Source organism: Balaenoptera physalus, assembly GCF_965194825.1.
Source record: "Balaenoptera physalus genome assembly, chromosome: 16".
In the NCBI taxonomy this organism is placed as follows: domain Eukaryota; kingdom Metazoa; phylum Chordata; class Mammalia; order Artiodactyla; family Balaenopteridae; genus Balaenoptera; species Balaenoptera physalus.
Genome location: NC_138898.1, coordinates 48,095,387 through 48,119,095, shown reverse-complemented (window position 1 = coordinate 48,119,095; position 23,709 = coordinate 48,095,387). Strand labels below are relative to the sequence as shown.

General features: G+C 46.1%; 1 protein-coding gene and 1 long non-coding RNA gene across 7 annotated transcripts in view; both read right to left on the bottom strand.

The window, feature by feature from the left end:
• Window positions 1-21,686, bottom strand: part of RALGAPA2 (Ral GTPase activating protein catalytic subunit alpha 2) — a 281,664-nt gene extending 259,978 nt beyond the window's left edge. For 2 of the 6 annotated variants that reach the window (XM_082431628.1, XM_082431630.1), the window contains exon 1: window positions 21,339-21,685. In XM_082431628.1, coding sequence (XP_082287754.1) covers window positions 21,339-21,654 — 316 coding nt within the window. In that variant the 5' untranslated portion in view covers window positions 21,655-21,685. Of the gene's footprint in view, window positions 1-21,338 lie in introns of all 6 variants that reach the window. The other 4 variants (XM_082431626.1, XM_082431627.1, XM_082431631.1 and 1 more) reach the window with 3 other exon arrangements.
• Window positions 6,301-14,271, bottom strand: LOC309645920. The gene is made up of 2 exons (XR_014255124.1): window positions 12,940-14,271; window positions 6,301-12,471 (listed from the first exon to the last, which is right to left on the bottom strand). It is a non-coding gene; the product is annotated as an uncharacterized lncRNA (long non-coding RNA).
• Window positions 21,687-23,709: the final 2,023 nt, after the last annotated feature.

Sequence of the window (23,709 nt, the reverse complement as noted above, 5' to 3'; positions counted from 1 at the left end):
ATCTAAAGAGTTGTTTCCCTCTGATAACTACACAGTGCCTTTCATGCAAAAATCTGCCCTGGTTCTTTGAAACAATGCACGTAAGGTGTTGGTAAAGTCATAGGAACAGCCAATTTCACATTCTGTTTCTTGCCACAAAAATAACACTGAACACAGAGCAGTGGAAGTTGCTAGTAACTAACCAGTTTACCTTCGCCCAAGCAGGTAACAATGACATCAGGATCCTTAACCCATGTGAATATTACCATTCTCATGAGCTAACAACCCTGCCAAGGAATCCTCAAGTGCCTTCTGCAGGATGTCAGCTCTAAGACGGGGCTTTGTTCATGTTCATGCCAACACCAACTGCTCCCGGGACCGCTGAAACCTCCCCAGCCCCCCAGGCCAGGTCAGAGCCTCAGCTCTGGGGCCCACGGCCCTATTCCTCCCCGTCATAGATGGTGTCACACTGTACTCCACTCCTGGTGCAGCTCCTGACTTAGTTCTGATGGAAGGGTCTGTCTCCTCTGTTAGAGACAGTCCCCACCCTCACAGACCTCCTGTGTGTCTCAGCATCATCAGGCACCCTGCAGGGAATATAGCATTTAGCTCAATATTTTCTTGAACAAACTAAATAAAAGAAACAGCCTGTAATATACAGTCACAGGACAGTGACCACAACTCGTAACCCCTCAGATCTCACGCCGATGGGAAAAAGTGGCCTGACCCTTCTTCAGATCCTTGGGGTTATCAGGAGAGAAATGTCAACCCTCTGCTGAGGACGCCTGATCCTGCTCTGCAGCCCCAGCTCTCGCGGCCCCTGCTCCAAGTGAGGGTCTAAAGGCTTCTCGTTCTCACCCTCACTTTCTGCTCTTCCCGCAGGAACCACCCACCATGCTGCTCAAGCTGAAACCTAGTCCCCATCCCGGCTCTTCCCGGCTCCTTCCCAGCCCGTCTCCGGGGTGTGGGTTCCTCCACAGACCCACCGGACACTGTACCCCCATCCCTGCCCGTCACCCATCCCCGCCCAGGGTCCCTGCATCCCCACTTCCCCTCCCTGGTCCCCTCTCCACACTGCCGTCAACAGGAAAATGGAATAAACCAGACCAGACCATTCTTTTACTCAAAACCTTCCAACGACCTCCAGTGGTGCTTACAATAAAATCCAAACCCTTTACCATGGCCTCGCGGCCCTGCAGGCCTTCCTCCACTCAAGGCCAAGTCCGTCCCACACCACTCTCTCTATGCCCTGCACTCTGGCTGCCGTGGCTTCTTTCCATCTCCCAAGCTTCCCACACGTGTTCCCCACCCTGATCTTCATCCAGCTCATTCCTTCTCATCCTTCAGAGCTGCGACCCCACACGACCTCTGCAGAGAAATCTAAGGAGCCCCCGTGTCCCCAAGCATGTCCTCCATCACCCCCCTCCTCCTTCACGGAGTCTGGCGGGTGGGCGGCCGACCGTTCGCCTGTGAATGGGCCGCAGCGAGCAAAGCATCCCCATGCTGACGACATGGGTGCACAGGCATGGCGAGACGGCACAGAAAGGTTATGGGCCACCAACAGTCTACCTTCCCTGGCCTCCCCGGTCCCTCAGAAACACTCGAGTGTCAGCGACCTGAGCAGAGAGGGTCCTCGTCAAGGCTGAGGGGCTTCATGCAGACAGAGACACCCTCATGAGGCCAGAGTCCAGGCCGCAGCCGCCTTCCTCCTCAGCCATTCACTGTCTTCCTTGCGGGTTAGGAGTGGATGGAGCTTAAAGTCCTCACGACAAGACAAGCAGACGCCCTCAAGGGCACCCAGCACACAGTGAACGAAGGGTGTAACATCTGTAACTACTAGTTTATTTACCCACGTGAGGACTCCTCACCGGTCTGGGAGTTCCCTTCACATGATCCCTGCCCACAGCACTTAAGATTAGTGGAGACTGTCTCATTTATTCATTTACTTCTCCACCGACCGGCACTCCACTAGAATGGAAGCCACATACGGGCAGGAATCACATCTGTTTTGTTCCCTGCTGTATTTCCAGCCCCAGGAACAGAGTTTGGTACCCGAAAGGTACTTGACACACATCTGTCAAATGAACAAACAAAAAATAAATATCAAATATTTTCTATCCCTACTTCAAAATCTAGAATGTTTCCATGATGTGTCTTATTTTTGAAAAACAAGACTCATCAGATGAATATCTACAAAGCACAGATCTTGGAGAAGGCGGGCCCTGGGAGTTAGCCTCCTGCAGAAAGGAACACAAGGGAGTATCACGCGTCTACTTTGTAACAAGGTAACTTCGAGAAGCAAAGATATATAGGAGGAAGACTGCTCAGGAAAAAAACAAAAAAAAGCCTATGACCACAAACTTCCTTTCGAAAGACACTCTTCATCTGTTCATTCAAACAAGACTGAGCCCTGACCCCTGCCAAATAGCCCTGCGCCAAATGCTGGGAAATTCAAAGAGAATAAGGTGCAGGGCCCTCCAGGGTACAGGAACACAAGCAAGTAACGGAGATGGCAGCGTGCCGGAAGCTCAGGCAGGGCATCAAAGCAGGGAGTGACAAGGCCACCTGGGGAGGTTGGGAACATTAAAAACACTGTACATTTATGCTTTGAAAGACACACTTTCATGACTGTATTTTATTTGACCCTCACCACAATCCTGTGAGGGGGATGGGGCAGGTGTGGTCAAGACAAAGAAACCTCAGGTTCAGAATCGTCTGTAACCTGCCCAAGGTACCAGGCCAGTCAGAGACTCCCATCTGGGTCTCCAGCTCAAACCTGAGCTACACAAAGGCCTCAGAAACAGAAGGAAGAAGTCAAAACCAGAAATTGGGTCAGGAATATAGAGAAATACGTCGTCCCCTCGGGGATGGGATGTGCAGGAGAGCCCGAGGGAGAAGAGCAGGGGGATGAGAGGACAGGTAAGACACAAGGGGAGACGCGGCCCGGCTCCCCAAGAATGACCTCACAGCAACCTCCCCATGGCCTCGTGGGGCCAGTAAGGAAGCGGGAAGGAGGGGAAGTCCCCAGGCACAGAGCCCAGCTGGACACCACCTTTGAGGTGATGACCCTGGGTGTGTTTGGCACCGACGCTAGCACGCTGCCTGGCTGGCATCACAAAACCCAGGCAAGTGCAGGCACACTGACCACAGAGAAGCAACCAGCAGCCAGCTTTACAGAGCTAGGGGTCATTCTGGGATTTGTAAAGCAATCTCCTTTACCACCAACCGACAGCCAATCAACTGTTTCTATTATTTTCCCATTATATCTGAAAAATAATCTATATTCCACACCAGAAGATACCCTCCCCTGGCCTTTTGTCCAGCTAAGCCTCCTGCTGACAATTATTTCCCCACATCTAGCTGGAAGACAATAGCAAAGCTTGAGGGCAGAACCTTTGGAGCAGACTGCCTGGGTTCAAGTTCAGAAGCTGCAAGACCTGGGTGAGTTATTTAAAACACTTTGTGCCTCAATTTCCTCACCTGAGAAATGTGGCCAATGATGGTTCCTGTGCCCATAAAATGAACATATGCAAAGTGCTTCTAAGTGTGTAGTCAGCATTATGTAAATAAACGTTAGTTGTTTTCCAACTACCTAGCTCTTGGCAAAGGCCGTCTCACGAGGTGGGAATAACCCAGCTTCACCTGTGAAGCCATAAAACTCAATGACATGTCAAACTCACCCATTTAATGAGACCTTTCGAAAAGGCACAGCACTTAATCCCAACTCAGCAGCAGATGCTACAAAACTAGTGGGACTGTCCCTCCACTTCCTCCCACATACAATCCTTTCCAATAGCAATCTTACTCCTTTTTAGTTGGGAGGATCATGGCCCAGCCTCATAAAAGCCTGCTTCAGCAGACCCTGAAAGCACCAAAGGAGGAGGGAACGTCCTTCTCAGACCTGGGGGCCCTGGTGGACACTGTCAAGAGGAAGAAGGGGTTCAGACCAGCTCCTCCGGAGTACGGAGTGACCCCCAATCCTCCTGCCCTCCGTCCCCCACCCTCCCCAGGGCCAAGAGCCATCCCAGCGCTGCCTACACATCTGCGTGTAGATGAAGACGGTGTCATTTGCTATTTTACTCAAATTCCCTAGATACTGGCACTGAAGCACGATGCTCAAGATCACATGCCAGTAAAAGGGAAAAGGGGTGAGTGAAAAATTCAAGGCGAATGTGGCGACTTAATAAAACGTAATTTAGAAACAGTGAGAACAAGGAAAATAAATGAGTCAGACACAAGACAGAAAACACTGACAAGGATAAATGTCACTCGTATGGTGCCTTTACTTAAGGGCTAATGAGATTTTGGTGATTGCACCTTTTCACAACTGCCTAGGTCCCCGCCCTCTTTCCCTCTTGCTTTACGTACTTTGTAATAATGCCACAAACTATTCCCACCCTCCATCCACTCCTTTAGAAAATGCCCACCCACACTGATCTGGGGCTGATCTCCTGACTTGCTGTGGACAACCAGTCATTAGAAGCCTGACCCAGCAGTGGCTGGAGAGCGTCAAGTAGTCTCTGGTCCAAAGAGACTGGGATTGACATATACACACTACTATATACAAAATAGATAATTAATAAGGACTTACTGTATAGCACAGAGAACTCTACTCAATGCTCTGTAATAACCTGTATGGGAAAAGAATCTTAAAAGAGTGGATATATGTATATGTATAACCGATTCACTTTCCTGTACACCTGAAACTAACACAACATTGTAAATCAACTATACTCCAATAAAAATTAAAAAAACAAAAACAAAGGAAATGAGGAAACTCATGGAGCAGAGCAGGACCCAACCCCAGGCAACCTGCAGCCAGGGCAGTACCTCGCAGCAATGCAGATAGGTGAGGGAATAAAATAGATGCTTGTTGCCGTAAGGTCTCTGTAAGCCTGAGGTTTGGGACGGGTTGTCTTGCACTGTTGTTGTGAAAATGTTGGTGGGGAAGAAAAAGCAACTCATCACCAAGAAGTTTCACCGGCCATGAGAGCCGGCAAGCCCGTGAAGAGGTGCCCCAAGTACGACATGTTGTCACCTCCGTCAAAGAAGGAAAAGCAGACAATATGGGTCCGAATAACAAGAGCTGCCAGCTGATACACACTTTCCGCAACAGAAAGTTTCTGCAACACTAACTAGAGTGCAGGCAGGGACTCCTTTTCCTGACACCAGCCGGTAGGTTTTAGAACCTCCTGTGTGTGCAATACCGTTCCAAGGGCAGGTAACCGACCTGGAACTCACCTGGTGAGGAGGTAAAGTCCTCATAATGAAGCCCTTGCAAGACTCAGCAGGTATTCGGGTCATAAGACAGCAGGTATGCTGACTGTGCTTCAGTGGTAACTCAATACTTGTATCATCACCATTATTATTAAAGAGGAATTCACATCTGAAAATGCATCTATGTGCAGACCTAAAAACGTCCTTGTGCTGATTACATGCAAATACAAAATCCTCATGTGGACGGGGACGCTAACCTGCACGGCAGATGGAGGCTCCGGCTCCAGTGGCTGCACAGTCTACACCCCCCCGCCCCCGCCCCCAGGATGCTCTCCAGAAGATTTCAGGGCCTGGCTGTCTTTGCCCTCATAGCCAGCACTGATTTCCACATTTACACAGGTGATGCCCAACTTCCTTATCTCCACTGAGGTTGTCCTCCACGCCCCCTCCGCAACCTCTGTCCCCAGGCCCGCCTGGGCATCCCTCTAACCTCCCTGCCTCCCAAGTCTGAACCCACTCTCCCTACCTCCCCTGCTCCCTCCTTCAATCCAATGACCCCACCACCCTGTCATGATCTATGATCCCTCTGAAGTCTTCACTTCTTTTTTTCTTCCTAATTTGGTTTCCACGGTCCATCTTTTTAATCAGCCCTTTCATTGTCCCTCAATCACCTCCCTTCCCCCTGCATCATATTCACTCTATAAAACCCCAGTCAGTTTCACCCTTAATTCAACCGAAAGTATTTATTTGAGCATAGGTCATGTGCCAGATAGCAAAGATTTTTTTTAAGTTGTCGGTTTAAGTACTGAATAGATGTGAAAGAATATGTTTTGTACATGTGCAACTGATGCTGTATAATAAAACAAGCACTTCAAACCCACCCACCGACTCAGCCAAGCATCCCCCCCCACCCCCACTTTACGGGGCTCCACACTATTCATCCAGTTCTCAGCCCTCTCTGGGGCCAACAGCTGGTGCGCACATTCCTCTGCGCCCAAGCGCCACGGAAGGAAGAGGAGCCTAGAACGCTGACATAATACTTTTGGAAGCACGTGGGGGCCTAAACCACATATTCCTGTTTGTAGGAAATGAAATGAACTCACATTTTAGCTCTGCTGATAACTGTGTTTCTTACATACATTATTACAGCCATGTTGGACTGTTCTATCTCTGTAGAATTTAAACTGAAAGCGAGAGTGGCCTGGAGCAAATGCTCCTGGTTTCCCTCCTGCCCCCTCGCCCAGCCACTCCCACGGCAGACCCTTCCTCTTCCTAACGGAGCCCCTGTTTGTTCAGGGACCATCCACCCCGCAAATCCGTGTGCCCTTCGTGGGGGTGGGACCTGATGCTGCTGAGCCAATTACTGTGGCAATAGCCCCCTGTCAGCTATGAGCTTAGACTCAAGCCTGTGACCCAATGCTGGTCAACAAGCAAGGGGAAGAATTCTGGTGGAGATGCCTGGAAAAGGGTCATTGTTCTTAAAGGGAAACAAAGCAGAAGTGCTTCTTTCTTCCTGCCTCTGGACGTTGTTCCGTCCGGGTGCGATGCCTGCAGTGCATTTTGCCACTCAGGGGACAAACCTGCCACGCAGAGGACACTAAGGAGGGCAAAGCAGGGAGGGGAGAGCATGCGGATGGGCACGTCACTGAGCTGCCGTGCCAGCTGGCTCCGGGGGCCACCTGCTTTGGGACCGCTTTCTATAGGAGAAAAAATTCTTTATCATTTATGTTTATATTTGGGTTTTCTGTTACCTATATCCAAAAACATCATTGTAGATACTGAAGTAAAATCTGACAGTAGAACAGGAAACAAATCCTAGTATAATTGAAAGGTTGTAGAAGTTATATTCATCCCACTTCATTTCCTAAGATGTATTATTTTCATTTCTTTATACCTATATGGTAGCTAGGTGCAGAAAGTAAAATTCTTAGAAGTCAGAAAGATGTTAACACTTTGTTATCCTGGATTGATAGTCCCCATGTAAAAGTGATTCTGATAAAGATATACTCCACGTACCTAGAGCTCTAGTTTTTAAAAGTAGAGCTATTTTTATTTTAAACATTTTTGACACACCTGTCTCAAATGCAGGACTCTAAAACATTATTTTTAACGGATATCAAGTGCCAACACAATAAAACAAAATATATACACCAATGAAATATAATGTTCAAATCTAATGTGTTTTATATACATGTATTTTTTATGAAGTATAGTTGATGTACAGTATTATGTTACAGGTGTACAATATAGTAATTCACAGTTTTTAAAGGTTATACTTTATATTTATTATAAAATATTGGCTACATTCCCTGTGTTGTACAATATATCCTTGTAGCTTAATTTATACATAACAGTTTATATATTTTCATATATCTATTTCTTTTGTAGGAATCAAGTTTCATCCGATTTTTTAAGGCGATGCATAACTACCTCTACTTTTCTTGATCTGAATTGGCCTATATTACAGTCAAAACCACTCACTAGGGAAATAGGTGGAGATAGAAATAGATAAAACAGGAGCTAAATGGTAACCTCTCCCGCTCCATTTTTAACAAGGCAGCAGAAAAGTGGTGCTGAGGGCAGAGAGAGCCGTCTTACTTACGTCAAATAATTATTATTAATAAGCATAATAACGGCTTACAAAAGGGCTTTGTATATATTAACTCAATTAAACCTCCGACAGCCCTAGGAAGCAGGTAGTGTCCCACGACCAGGTGAGGGTCAGAGAGGTTAGGTCCCCACCAGGACTCGAGCCCAGGCAGTCCGGCTCCCGCACCGCTTACCTAAGTACGTCTAACGTTAGCTGAAAGTGATGGAGGAGGGGCAGGGAAGTACACCTGGAAACACAAGGTTTTTAAGTCCATAAGAGAGAGCTGGTAGAAGCCCCAGGACTAAATAGTTACTAAACCCCAGAGAGCACCCGGAAGTTGGTTTATTTAGGACACCAGAGCCAGCTTGCAAGGGGAATGGCCTTCCTCCATGAGAGGTTAAAAGGGCGGCCTTTCTGTGAAGCTAATTCTGCAGAGACTGAGACGGCCCTCCCCAAGGAGCTCTCTTTACTTCCAGAAAATCATCCCACTGTCCCCTGCCTTATCAGCAGCTGCAACACCGTCAGGCCCGCCCCATCCTTCATATAAGAAACCAAAGGCCCCTCTGGCCGCCAGGCAGTCACCCTGCTCCCCACAAGCCAGGGTCTGCTGACAGCATGGAAAGGCCTGGAACTGCCAACCTGAAGAATGGGCAGTGGACAATTTGTTGTGTGAGTCCAGTGGGACCCGATAGGGCCATTTAAGTATCATGTAAGCCTTCGCTTACTCATGTGAAAAATGTCCAAGGCGTGTTAGGTCAAAAATACAGTGTCAGCCCATGTATAACAACTATTCATGTAAGAATGTGTTTATGTGTGTACCTACAAGACACAGAGAGAGAGGTTGCACGTAAGCAACAACAAGCACAGAAAGCATGTTTACCAAAATTTTAACAATGGTTATCAGAGGATTGCAGAATGTGAAGAGTTTTTTCATACTTAAATTATTTTTTGCTTATTCATATTATTCAAATGTTTATAATGAGTATATAAAATTTTATAACCAGAAAAAAACTACTATTTTTCAGAAAAAAACTATTATTCATTTCAGAAAAAAAAAGCTGCCAGAATATTTAGAAAGAATTTGTTTTCAAAGCCTGACTATGTACCATAAAAAAGAACAGCAGACGTGACATCGGCCATAGTTTCCTCCAAACGTGTCTTACTTTTGAACCTTGAAGAACATTGAAGACCTAAACAATACGTAAAGTAGTATCTTTGCCAAGACTAAAATGCCCTAAAAACAGAAAATAATTTAAATTTCCTCTGCCCAACATTGTCGTTAGACCTCTTCTGTAATAACACATATGTTGTACATAATGCCTTGTAATGATCTAGGTGTAGCAGACTTTTGCTGTCTTTAGAGAAAGCTATGTTTCTCTAATTGTCATTTACTGAAAAGGGTAGAAAAATGATACGGTCGGGCAGGAAGAAATGGTCTCTGTCCAGCCATTCAACAGCTTGCACTGAGTAGGAACAAGCAAAGGTGTGACACCTCTGAATGCAAAAAGGTGATGAAATTTCCAATCACCGGCAGGTTCACTTACAAGACCTGGTGGCCTTAGCACATGTTAAGTCCTGTTTAAACCTGGACTGATCACCGACCGCAGAGCAAACTCCCCTTCGGCGCACGCTCAGCAGCAACATCGGGTCCTAGAAACCACACGTCTTTTCAATTAATACTGAGCCAAAGTCCAAGACTCCCTCAGGCCTCTGCATTAAGAAACACAACCCTGAGGGAGTCCCGTGGTGGTCTAGTGGTTAGGATTTGGGCTTTCACTACCTCAAGGCCCAGGTTCAATCCCTGGTCAGAGAATTGAGATCCTACAAGCTGTGGGGCGTAGCCAAAACAAAAAAAAAATTTTTTTTGAAATGGCTCAAGTTCTTGAAAAAAGAAACACAACATAGAGCACACACAGGGTTCTAATTTAGCAGGTACCTGAAACTGAGCCCGTCTGCTGCCTTTCTCACCATTCATAGAGATAAATTAACATTGCACTGACCCATCAACGTTTTCCTGTGCTCATTCATTTTCAGCCACTGGCTGATCTCCATTTCTTGTCAGCATCAGGGCACTTTCTAAGATACCTACTCTTTGGCTCTTACTAGAATTTGGGGTGACGTAGTAAGCGCATCTCCACACCGTCACAAGCTCGGTCTGCTGTGTGGCCCCATCTCACGTCTGGCACACTCAAGCATTCCTGCCCCACTGGCCACGGTGGTCCTGGCCTGTCTCCTTATCACGACCCACTGCTGCAACAAGGAAGGACCAGCCACGTGTGCCGGCTAGGGCTCCCCGGCCACGGCTGGCTTCTCCTCTCCAGCACTGCTTCTTTCTCTCCCCTCTTCTCTTTTCTGTCTGCAGTCACTGTTCCGTTTGAGGGCAAAGGCCATCTCACTAGGTGTCATTTCTTCACTTGTGACTTATGTATATATACATTTTGAACATCTATTTATTATAATTTTTCCTATTAATATGTAGGAGCTCTTTATGTTTGGGGGATATAACTATTTCCTCTCCTCTAAGTTTCAAGTTATTTTTCCAGTTCATTATTTACTTTTTACTTCAGTTAAAGATGATATGTTTGTATATGTATTTATTTTAGGAGCAGGAAGAGAGGAATGGAACCATTCTCTCAAAAATAAGTATCTGCAATATGACACGCACACACATATACACACATGCACACACACATACACACACACACACACACAGAAAGACTATGTAATACTTTACTCCCACTCTGGGAGCTCAGCATAAGCTCTACTCCACCAAGCCTCTCTGGCCCAAATACATCCTCATGTTATCAGATACAGAATCCAAGGAATAAAGAGGTTTACACTGTCGGCACCGGAAATATGACCAGACAGAATGAAAATATGCTAACCCCTTTAGAAAGCTGTAAAGAAGCAACGTGTCCTCAGCTCCCCTCTCTTCCATGCAGTCCTGAAAATACTATCAAGATTTCACTGGAAGAATATTCACCACTAGTTATAACAGGTCCTTTTCGGGGGATGGTAATTCAGTTTTGGTTTTTGTAAATTTAAAATTTGACAACAGTGTCTCTCCCATTTTGTTTCCATGAAAAAATATCTGGGGTACTTGCCTAAGCCTCACCCAAGCCTGTCCTTACCCACAGCCCTCTGGCCCCGCTGGCCCTCAGCCTCCACCCCAGTCAAGGTTTCCCCAACCTCTTCTCCCTTTTGTCCACAGAAATCGTCCTTTCTTACAGCTCTTCCCCTTGGATCCAGGGGGTGGGTGTGATAGTGCACGCACACATGGGAGGAGAGAGGCCTCTGTCAGGAGAACTTAATTCGTGGTCTTGAATCTCTTTTTTTTTTTCTGGCTGTGCCACGCGGCATATAGCATCTTAGTTCCCCAACCAGGGATCGAACCCACGCCCCCTACACTGGAAGCGCAGGGTCTTAGCCACTGGACTGCCAGGGAAGTCCCTTGAATCATTACTTTAATGATGGGAACTTCCGGCTGGGGCAGGAAGGCTTCTAGAAATTTTTCTAAACATCCATACCGGTGGCCGCTACTCTCCCCCAGACTGAGATCCATCTATGTGGAAATCACATTCTTGGTTTTTCAGCATGCAAGCTCAGGCGTGCCCAGTGCTGTGTACAATGCCTGGCACATGGTTGGGGTTGGATAAAAAATAACTGTTAAATGAATAATGGGACTCTGGAGCCAGCTGTCTGGGTTCAAATCCTGACTCTGTCACTTACTGGCTGTGCAACCGTGGGCAACGTTCTCAACTTCTCTGGGTCTTATTGGTAAAATGGGGATAATGACATTCCCTGTCCCACTTGGGAGAGGATTAAATGCATTAACACACGTGAAGTGTTTCTGGCAGTACTTGGCACATGGAAAGCGCTGATTGCTACTTATTATTATTACAAATAAGGAAGTATGTCACCAAAAGGAATCAAGATGTACAAAAAGCTGTTGGTGTTCTCAACGTTATTTAGTATCAATATCACTTAGTGAGAGAGATCAGGCAGAACACAGATAAGTAGAATACAAAACCAAAGGCTATAAATGCCAAATGGAAGGCACAAAATGCTATGGGAATTCCAAGGAAAGATCGTTTCAGCGAAAAGGGACAAAGACTTTGTGTGAAGATGTAATATACCTCTGCCGGCTCCTGGAAGAATTTTACACGACAGGTTGGCTGACACCTCTGGGAAAAGGGACGGCGTATTAGTTTGGGTTCTCCGAAAAGCAGACACCAAGACAGGAGTGGACACGCAGGAGGTTTATTGAGGGAGCTGTCTGTGAAGGATGAAGGGGAGGACCTGAGAAGGGAGGTCTGACCCCTGCACAGAAGAGGGAAGGGGAGGAGGGCTGAGGAGGAAGAGGCAGCACAGGTCTGAAAAGCTGTTGGCCAGGCCAACAGGAGCCCTCAGGACAAAGTCTCCCTTCAGAGGCATCTGGGTTTCAAAGGAACGGCCACATCAGTACCCTCACGTGCTCGGTAACTGGCTGGGAGGAGCTCAGCTTTGGCTAAACAGTGGCGGTGAATCCAAGGGCAGCATCGGGAGCAGCGGCCAGTGACGCTCCCCGGAGCGCAGCTGATCTGAATGCTCACTCTCACAGCTCCCACAGCTGGGCACAAGCAGCGTCCCTAGTACCTCCTGTGTCCTTGAAAGCCAGGTTGAGCCTCAATAAATAAGTGCCATCACTGAAAATCAAACACAAGACAGTATCAACGGGTCCCTTATCTTTTTCAAAAGGGATTTTTTTTAAACTAAACCACAATTGCAAAAGCAAAAGCAAAATACATATTTACTGTTAAAGATTACAACTACTTTTAAAATAGTGTTCAGTATCTTTCAGATGTGGTTTCAGTTTCTAAAACAACGTAAAGGACATAAAATCGTTATGAAACATCTCTTTTCTAAATATCAAAGTTAAAATTCTGGAATGAGGATTCAGAACTAATACAGAAACAAAGCTCTGCTAAGAACCTAGAGGGTAAATCCTTTAGAAACTGGTTGCTTAAGAAGGCAATCTGATCAAGTGAGACTATGAGAAGACATTTTGCAAAAGTGTGAAGTGCTACACGAATGTGAGCTATCAATACAGTCAAGTTACGTCTTAGGTGGGGTTAAGTCACAAGAAAGGCAAAAATGGAGAAAATCACAATTACCCTTAAACATGAGAGGCACACCCAGCAGGGAAGATGTTCCCACAGTGAGAGACATGAAGGAAAGAAGACCTCTGAGGACACAGCAAAGTCCCTTGTCCCTCCTCACACCACCAGGCGGGCACGTGGGCACTGAGTGGAAGGGCAGGCAGCAACCACACCACTTAAACTGTGCCCATTTTATTTATATATATATATACATCATATATATTTATACTTTTATAGATATATAAATATATATACACACACACACACACACATTTCCCCCTTCTGGCCAAGCATTAAATACATAAGTTAAATTGCATTTATGAGATCACCACCCCCCCCCCCAAATGAACAACAACAAAAAGGTCTCACAGATTACAATATTTCTTTTATGAGGATACATGGCAGAGAAGAGGGAGCAAGACATACTCAGTTCCTATCACTACATCAGCGAGAAAACTAGTCAGCAGTTGACTTTCCCTCGTACCTTCACAGAAAAAAGTAGAAGCCATCATATGAGAGTTCCCTTCATGACCCTGTCATCCCACACCCCGTTCTTGCTTCTTCTGAGTGGCCTTAGAGGAAGAGGTGCCCCCTGTCAAGCCTTATCTCCTGCCCCACACTCTGGATCCCACAGCAGACCACAACTTTCACTATATATCTCCTTTCTCTCTACTATTTCTTCAAGTTTGCTCTTTTATTATTTCCTTCTCCTACATGTAAATAAACTCAAATTCTCCCAGGTCTTAAAAAATATAAAAATCATACACAAACACACACACACACACACACACACAGACCCATCCATCCTCGATCTGTAATTTCCCAGTCTCTTCCTGGCATATTAATGTGTACTCTTCCCATTGCAAGGCCCAGAAATATTATATGACTCAAGCCGGCTAGAGCAAAAACAGGGTGTTCCAGACTCCTGCAACTGAGAAGCTCGGGGTGGGGATGGCGCAGACAGGGCTGGACCCCTCAGCTCACACAGGGTCCATGGACGCGCCTCACTCTCGATCTCTCCGCTCTGCTTCCCTCTGACCGTGAATTCAATCTGAGGTGTGTGCTCCCCACATGGAGGGAAAGATGAACACTGGCAGCCCAGGCTACATCCTCTTGGTTTGTAATGCAAAAGCATGGGAGCTCTCACCCTCCAGGAATCCATGTTTCAAACCTCAGGGAGACTGGGACTCCTGGACTATCACCGAGGGAAGGCACTGGATTTGGTGGCTCGTCTGCTTAAAACTCTTCCCTGGATTCCAAACGTCCACCCACGGCACAGGGTAAAGGACAGTGTGCACTTAGCCACGTGGTGGCCACACCATCACCTCTGCACAAGCTCCTCTCTCTGCAGTCCCCTTGCCCCCAACCCGCCCACCTGGGAAACCGTGTTCATTACTCCAGACCCACCTCAGCCCCGCCTCCCCCCCCAGGAAGCACTGGCAGACTCTCCAAGGGGCCCTTCTGCTCTGCCTCCTCTACACCTGCAGCCACCTGTACCGTCCCACCCCCACCCACACTCCCCCACCCCTACCCCATCCCCACCCCCCCGCACTAACACCCTCGTGGTAAATGCAGCTGTTTACCTGTCTGTCTCCCCTAACAAACCGTAAATCCTGGGCTTGTGCCTTATTGATCTCTGAAGACACAGCCCTACCAAGCAGACACACACACACACACACATACAGACTCGAAAAAATGTGCGTGAAACTGAATTTTTTAAAAATCCAAGAACAAGATAGTTGCTTACTACATTTATATATTAATTATTCTTGATTTTACAGTAGAGGAACATATTCCTTCTTTTAAAAATAATTTTAAAATTTAAATTGAATCAATTTGCTATTTTGAAAGTCACCTTTTTGAAAACAATAAACTATTTTCTAGTTTCATCTGTGACACTTAGTTTAGAGACCAAAGATCAGTGCTCTAAACAGCTAGTAAAAGTATTTATGTCCATCTGCAAATAAAGCACTTACAAACAAAATAAAAACACAAATTATAAAAGTTTACATCAAAATATTCCAGACCTACCAATTATCTCTCTTCCCAGAATAAAAGGTCAAAGGCACCCTTTTCTAGTTATCACAAACAAAACATCTGAGCTCAGTCAGACTTTTATCCTAGGTCCACCTTTCTCACTTCAGAAGGCTAGACAATTTCAAGCACTAGGAGCAGGGATGGCGTATTTGTGTGACATGTATGTGTCCAAAGTTCATTTTACATTCCAGAAGTTACAGATATAAAATGTTAGTAACCGATGAAAAATGAGCAAAGGGAGCATTAGGGCAAAATCACTTTGCTTACGACAAGGTCAACTGAGAGAAACCATCCCAAGACTGTCTGAAGGGGCCTGGAGTTATACCCCCAGCTTTGCTCTGGTTGCAGAATGTCCACGTGGCACTAACGTCCATGCAAATATTTTACCACCAGTGAGGCCTGCCAATGGCACGGAGAGGCCAGTGAACACGAAAACACAGAAGGAGTCTTTTTATCTTCTGCCATGTTCAAGTCAAATATGGCCTCAAGTCTCCCTAGAAGAATACGGTAAAGCAGACTAGGAAGAGAGCAGCAAAACTCAAAGCAACATTTCTGGGAGACGCGCAAAAACTGTTGGGCTTTTGTTTACACGTTAACATTCATTCTGCTGGGTAAATATATTTTCTGGTATGTAAATATTCTTGCGTCAGGTAACTAGCAAAAGCTCGACACGTGCTGTATAATCCTATGACCCCCAGCTCTGCCCCTTAGGGATAGGGAGCTGGCAGACAAGGAGCCCACCTCTGGGAGCCTCAGTCTCCCCATCTCGAGGTCGGCGGTGGGAACACTACCCTCATCACAGGTTGTAGGACGATCCAGTGAGATCATGATGCTAATAACCACGCCACAGCTTCCTAACCCCTCATTAAGCTCCAGACCCCACATCCAGCACCTCCCAGACACTTCCATTTGTATCTCGCTGTCTTCTCAAACTCAACACACATCAACACCAAACTCGTCTTGTTCTGTCGTTAGCCAGTCTCCTCCCAACTCTTCTGGCTCTATCCATGACACCTCCACTCCCCCAAATACCTAACACCAATTATCAAATTCTAACAAAGTGGCCGCCTCAACCCTTGCTGCCTGCAGGGCAATGGGAGCGACACTGAGGACAGCACTGTGGGACAGCACTGTGGGTCGAGGCATAAACGCAGCAATGTGACCTCCATGGAATCTAATCCAAGAAAATAATGCAAAATGCAGGAGAAGCCGCCTCCCAAGATGTTCAGAGTAGTTATTATTTACACCAGAGAAAGAAAGAAAAAGAGAGAAAAAGCGAGAGAGGAAAAAAAGAGGGAGAGATGAAGGAAGGAAACTACTTAACTACCCAAGAAATGGTAAGCTAAATTATGGTACATCGCCTCGACAAACATCTGTAGTTAATAAAAAGAAAAGGAACAAAACATTGGGAAATGTTAAAAGTAAGCTTAAAAGGCAACGTTTAAAATTGTAAGTGAACTTGTCCCTACTTAAAGCAACAGATGCACAAAAGGAAACATATCAAAATGTTCTATTTTGCTCTATGGGCATGTAGAGCCTCTGTGAGCGACTGTTCTCTCCTCTCTGGCCCCAGATATTTGGTCTGAACCCTGGTGTCACTAGATTTGACTGGCCTGTGGCCCCTGACCCCAAACCTCTTCTCCTTCAGATTAATCACTCCTCGCCCAGCTTCTGCAAACCTCATGTTCATTCCTCCCTGAGAATCGCTTGTCCTGCCACAGGGTCCTTCGTGGCCCCGCCCCTCCTCTCCAGGCCCCAGCACCTGTCTGCTCCTTCATCACCAGTCTTCTCAGTGTCTCCCTGCCTTCCCACTGGCCCCGTCCATTTATCCTGGCCCTGCCGGCAGAGAGGTAGTGCTTGAATATTACCATTTGACCTGCTAAGAATTCTCCAGTGGGCCCTCTCACCTGCAGGATAAGATCTGAGCTTCTAACTCCGGCAAACAAGGCCCTTTCTGATCTGGCCCCAACCTGCCTCAGCTCCTACCGGTCAGGCCACCTCTCCTCCCCTCCCCCATGACCCCGAAGTCCAACTCGCTGTCCTGCCCTTACCCCTGGCCTACACACCACTTTGGTCACTGCTCTGACACTGCGGACGCCCTCAGGGCCAGGGTTCCAGCACCCAATCCTCAGTGCCCAAGGTTCCTCAACCTCCCACATCATCGCTGTGTATTTCTACCACCAGCTCCTCCCCACCTCGGCCCGAAATGCTCTCCCCCTCGACTCTCCCCAAGTCTAACCCTGCTCTGTCCAGCATGCCGCGCTGGCCACCTGTGGCTCCTGAGCTCTTGGGAGACGTGCTGCACACGTACAGTACACATGGGATTTCAAAGACTTGCTATCGGAAGATAAAATAGTGGAAATAACTACTGCAGAGCAGAATAAAGAAAAAAGAATGAAAAGAACTGAGGACAGTCTCAGAGACCTCTGGGACAACATTAAACGCACCAACATTCGAATTATAGGGGTCCCAGAAGAAGAGAAAAAGGAACTGAGAAAATATTTGAAGAGATTATAGTCAAAGACTTGCTATCAAAAAATGATGGAAAAAACTGAACATTTTACTTTCATTACCTGTTGATATGACACATATTAGATGTATGGGGTTAAAAATATATATAGATATTATTAAAATTAATTTCACCCGTTTCTTTTTACTTTTTTAGATGTGGCTACCAGAGCATTTTTAATCACACCTGTGGCTGATATCTATTTCTACTGGACAGAACGAGTCTAACCATTCTTCAGGGTCTCCTTCAAGATGCCCCTATCTTTGTTCTTAATGATCTTTTCTGCCCCTTGAAATCCTATAATGGAGTCCACCACATATAGGCCACTATCTAATTACATAACACACTACATGCTTACTAGTATTTTACGTCTATTCTTCCTGCCACATCAATGCCATTTCTAAACCCTATTTTGGGACTCACAGTAGGCACTCAACTTTTAATTAGACATGGAATCTTTGCTGCAGCAAGACAGCAATGCACAGAATGTTTTTTTAGTTTAGTTTTGTTTTGTTTACTTATTTACTTTCCCAAGGATGATTTCAACAATGTAAGGAGACCTGGGAGTCAGGGGACCTAAGAGCTCTTTGTTCTTCCTCTAAATTACATAATACATACACAACGTTGAGTGCATGGCTTGGCCCCCAGTAAGCCCTGCCTGTGTCTCAGTTTCCCCTCCCCCTTTAAAATAAAGTTAATAATACCAGGCCAATCTACAATATATAGCCAGGTCAAAGTAGCTAAGCAAGTTCTAACAGGAGTCATTACCATGATATGAAGAAATACTCTACTTTTCACAGCTAACTGTATCTTTCTCAGCCAGCTGTCTTAAACACAGACTAATTTTTATGGGGAGGGAGCAAATCCATCACAATTATTAAAATAAGAAAGGAGAAGGGACAACCTATCAAAACGCGTGTCCTATCCTACTAACGACAGGAGAACAGTAATGACAGAGGAAACTGTTACATGCCTATTCCAAGCTGAAGTAGCTTATACATCACACTCACAATAACCTTTATGAGGCAGACATCACCATACCCATTTACAGAGTAAAAAAACTGAGGTTCAAAGACAGGCCGAGTAATTGGCCCAAAGTCATGCAGCCGCAGGCTACAAATCCAGGTCAAGTGCTATCAGCTTCGTATGTAAAAAATAACATCGTTATTATCACTGGAAAATATGTGAAAAGCAAGAGTATTATCTAAATATACAAATAAAAATACAATAATAATTTCTATTCATTTCCTTCAAATAGTTTCTTTTTTTTTTTGCAAATATACTTATTTTTTTTTTCTTCCAGTTTTGTGGAGACATAACTGACATGTAGCACTGTAGAAGTTTAAGGTGCACAGCATAGTGATTTGACTTACATACATCACGAAATGATTATCACAGAAAGTTTAGTGAACATCCATCATCTCATATAGATACAAAACGAATGACCTAGGAAAAAAAATGTTTTTCCTTGGGATGAGAATTCTTAGGATTTACTCTTTTAACAACTTTCACATGCAACATACAGCAGCGTTAATTACAGTCACCATGCTGTACATTACATTCCTAGTACTTATTTATTTTATAACTGGAAGTGTGTACCTTTTGACTAACTTCACCCAATTATCCCCCCACACCCTGCCTCTGGTAACCACAAATCTGGTCTCTTTTTTTCTTTTTAATTTTTATTGAAGTATGGTTGATTTACAATGTTGTGTTAGTTTCTGCTGTACAGCAAAATGAATCAGTTATACATATACATATACCTATATCCCCTCTTTTTTAGATTCTTTTCCCATATAAGTCATTACAGAGTATTAAGTAGAGTTCCCTGTGCTATACAGTAGGTCCTCATTAGTTATTTATTTTATATATAGTAGTGTGTATATGTCAACCCCAATTCAAATAGTTTCTTGATCTTGGCTAAATCCTATTTTTCAGATGAAAAGAATTTTTTTCCTAGTAGACTTTTCCTTAAAGTAGCAAACCAGTAAGGTATGCACTGTGGTGGGACTAGTACACTGCTGTACTATTTTTCTTTAAAGCCTTTCAACCACAGTTGTAAGCGAAAGTTTACATGAAACATTATGAACTAGAACTCCTCAGACACATTTACAAAAATCTAGTGCCTACAGATAAGATTACAGTAATAAATGAAGTAAACTGGGCCAGTCCACCAGCAGATGCATCAACAAAAACCAACATACATAAGGAAATATCACAGAGCCTCTCCACGCTGCAAAACTGAGGTCAGATGGCTCAATGAAAGGACAAAAGAAAGTTCCTCAAAATAAGACACACACCTTCAACTGAAACCACAGAGCCTTGAAAACTAACTACTTTCTCAGAACAGTAACAATGTACTGTGTGTCTCTAAGAAAACCAACATCTAGGTTTAATTGCGTCTGCCTTTGCAAAATGTAGCCAACTTAATCCTGTAGACTTGGACAGAACAAAAGTTAAGTTCAAGCTCTCTACCACAGAAAAAGTCCCCAAGTATCAACTGCTTTAAAATACCACTCTACTCTCCTTTATCAAAAATGTCCCTGCAGGAGGTGTTAATCAGTCACTACTAAGAACCCCACACAATGCGTCCTGTGTGCGCCTGGTATTTTAGTACAGGAAGTAGAAAGTTCAGTTTACCAAGAACACCGAATTTCACTTTCAAAAGTCTTGAAAACTAATCCCTCTAACAGTACTTAATTTACATTTCATTCCAAGCTGACCTAGACGGGCGGAATCTCAAGGAATTCGAGAATGTAAAAAACTTCACTTGGCAAAACCAGGTGTGTGGATTTGTTGTTTTCCTTAGAGGTACTTCACGAAGTATAAATAGAAATCATTTGCAAATTTTAATCTCATGAACAAGATCTTTATTTAAAATTCTCACCTATATGATGAATTCTGTTATACCATATTTCCTCAAGTGACAGACACATTAAGACTTTGTGCCCTAAATCAGGTGATTTTGCTCATTTTAAGAATAAAAGAAGACATCTAGAAGAAACATAAAGTATCTTTTTCTCAGCCCGCAAATAACACAAAGACAAGTCTGTCTATAGACAGCAAAGGTGTTTCCACCTTAAATACAAGACTAAGGAGGTAAGAAGAGAAAACAAAACACAGCATAGCAAACCAGCTACAGATCACAGGTGGCAGGTGACAGGAAGCCTTGGGAACACTTCACACCCACAGGGGTGAGTTTCATCCCAGGTCAAGTGCAGGCCGACCTGGGCTCTGCAGAACCTCCACCCAGCGGGCTCATAAAAACGGAAGGCGGCACATAACCATCAGTGTCATCCTGACAATAAAGGAGAAGCAGCCTCCTTGAACCCAGGAAAGTCACCCTTCCCTCCAAGCAGACACGAGGAACCCCCTTCACACCAAGAACACAAAGAAAATGAAGCAGCCAGACCCATGGGAAGAGAGACGGCACTTAAATTTATCCCGGGGCCACTTGGGGGCTCAGTCTGTTCGGGGATCGGACTCAAAAGTAAAAATAAAATTAAAGTGGGGGGAAGGAGGAGATGACAGTTCAATTAAGTCCGTGCTGGGACCACTTGGGGTCTCAGTCTACTTAGGGTCTCGGACTTAAAAATAAAAATTAAAAACTGGGAGGAAAGATGACAGTTCGATGTGTGCGTGAGAGGACCCCCGGGCGCCCAGGGTTTGCTAGGGAGGGGACCGTCCCGGCCGCGCCCGGCCCCGAGGCCACCTGGCGAGAATCCGGGGTAAGTTTACACTCGAGGGCGACGGGCAAGCCCGCGGGCCAGGCTGCCCGCTTCCCGGGAACAACGCCAGGGCCCGGGCAGAGGGTCTGCGCCCCCCGCCCCGGCATCCCGCCCCGCCCCCCGCCCGCGCCGCGCCTCACCCAGCAGCGCCCGCAGGTGCTTCAGGCGGGTCAGCACGTCCTTCTTGGGGTCCAGCACCTTCTGCGTGGACTTCTTCACATCCCCGTGGCTCCTTCGGGAGAACATCCCGCCGCGGGGAGCCCGGGCCCCGCCGGCGGGGCAGGAGGCGCCTGCGCCGCGCGAGTCACCGCATAGGGTCAGGCCGGCGCGTGTCTCCCGGGCCGCCCGCCGCCGCCCGCCGCCGCCCGCCGCCGCTTCGGCTGTGGCTCCAGGAAGGAGGGGCGGGCCTGGCCGGCGAGGGGCCGGGCAGGAAGGCGGTGTCGACGCTGAACCCATCGCCCCGCCCCGCGGGAGGTGCCGTCCGGCCCCTGGGGGCAGCGCACGCGCGCGTCGTCGGGACCCGCCTCGCGGGGGCGCGCCCGGGTTCCGAGGAGGCGCCGTGAATCACAAAGAAGCTGGCCCCGCGCACACGCTGTACTCCAAGTCCCGGGATGCACCGCGACAGAGCCCTCCAATCAGGCTGGCGCGCTTTCGGCGCGATGAGAGTCAGTGGGCCGGCTCTGTGCACGTGCCCCCTCTCCACCCCGCCGTGGGCCGCAAGTGCTCCTGGGAAAGGTAGTTCTCCAGGAGGCGAGACCCTGAGACCACATTTCCAGGGTCCCAGTCACTGGGCAGCATCCGCCCGACCCCTACCCAAGGAGGCCCAAGGCTTCTGTATCTATAGTCTCCGGCCTGTGCGCCCACCCAGTTCCCTCTAGTGCAACGTGAACCACAGAAACTCACAACAGGGAGTGAGGGAGCGAGTGGAAATCCCGTTGATCATACCAAAATCGGAGCTCCAATTACACACTAAAATGAATGGCTTTGGCAGTAGGGAAGGGCATGCCTAGGCTCTGGGAGAGGAGGCCAGCCCCACTCCCCTTGGTTCCTGGGACCCGTCTTGACTTGGGATATGAGAGTGCCTCACTGGCAGGTTCCTCTACGTCTTGCCTCTTGCTTTGTGGGAAGTGCACGTTCTCTGTGTTGTGCAAGGCCACCTAGCAATACAGTAGCAGAACCAGAAATAGAACCTGAGGGACCTTACTCTCAGGCTGGGATGCTTTTTAAGGCCAGGTGCCTGTAACCTGAGGCAAGACTTTGAGATGGAAGATGGTCTGGAGATCTGCAGGGTTATTTACTGGCATCTGGATCCTTTGATGCTTCAAATTTTGGCAACATTTTAGCAAGCACTTAAGCTGGCTGTTTAAAATCACGTGATCTCCATCAAATTGGGACAGCACAACTGTCTTTTCCTCATTCGGCTAAACTGTAACTTTGGGAAAGAGCCAGCGATTTACACAGCCTTCTAGCCTCATCGCTGGGCACTGTATTTGACCTCGAAGCAGTCAATAAAAGTTCGTTAAATAAAATGGGATAAAAAGCTAAAATAATCCTACATATTTAATCCAGGCATGCAAAAAATATCTCTTGGTTGTTAGATTCTCTATTTTTCAAGTTATCAAATAGCATTGATAAAACTGGAATATATTCATACAAAGGAATATTACTCGGCAGTAAAAAGGAATAGACAACCAATAAACCCAATGGCATGGATGAATCTCAGACCCAGAGATGGAAGCCCCACACTCAGGATGATGACAGAACTGCCCTACCAGCCTGGGTCCCCAGATGACCTGTCCATCAGGACCACAAACCCTCCAAGACTGTCACAAGAGTGAAATAACCTTCTCTCTTAAGTCAAAGCATTCTGGGTGTCTTTGTTGCAGAAATTTAGCCTGTACTTGGCTACACATAGTAAGTCACAATATTCACCTCACCATTCTTTTAGGGTAAGATAACTTTCATTGCATTGATTGAAAAAAATAGGATGCACTTGTCTTAGGGAATTCAATTTATCTATCGCAAGTCAACCTATCATCGAAGTCAAACATTTGTTGAGCACCTGCTATGTGCGAGGCATGAGTCTAAACCTTGGGGATAAAAAGCTGTATAAGATGCAGCCTCCTTACCTCCAAAGCTTCCAATTTAGTTGAGAGGCAGAGCAACTAGATAAATGAAGAGATAAACAACAGTGTTCAGTGAACACATGACATGGTCAAAACTTGGTAGTAACAGAAATAGGCATTCATGCATACAGGTTCATCTCATCCATCGTATCTAGCCTTTACTCACTGATGAAAGTGTAGAACTCCAGGTCTTCTCTAAAAAAATCAAGAAACGTAAGTTATTATTTTGAGGTTTTCCACCCACCCATCATGTATATATATTCCATGTGAAATAAAAATAAATAAAAACACTTCTTATTCTCTGTTGCTGCACAAAATCATGGCTGCTAGACTGTGAACTTCTTGAGAACATCACCTGCTTTGCAATCGATTTTTATCCCTGGAG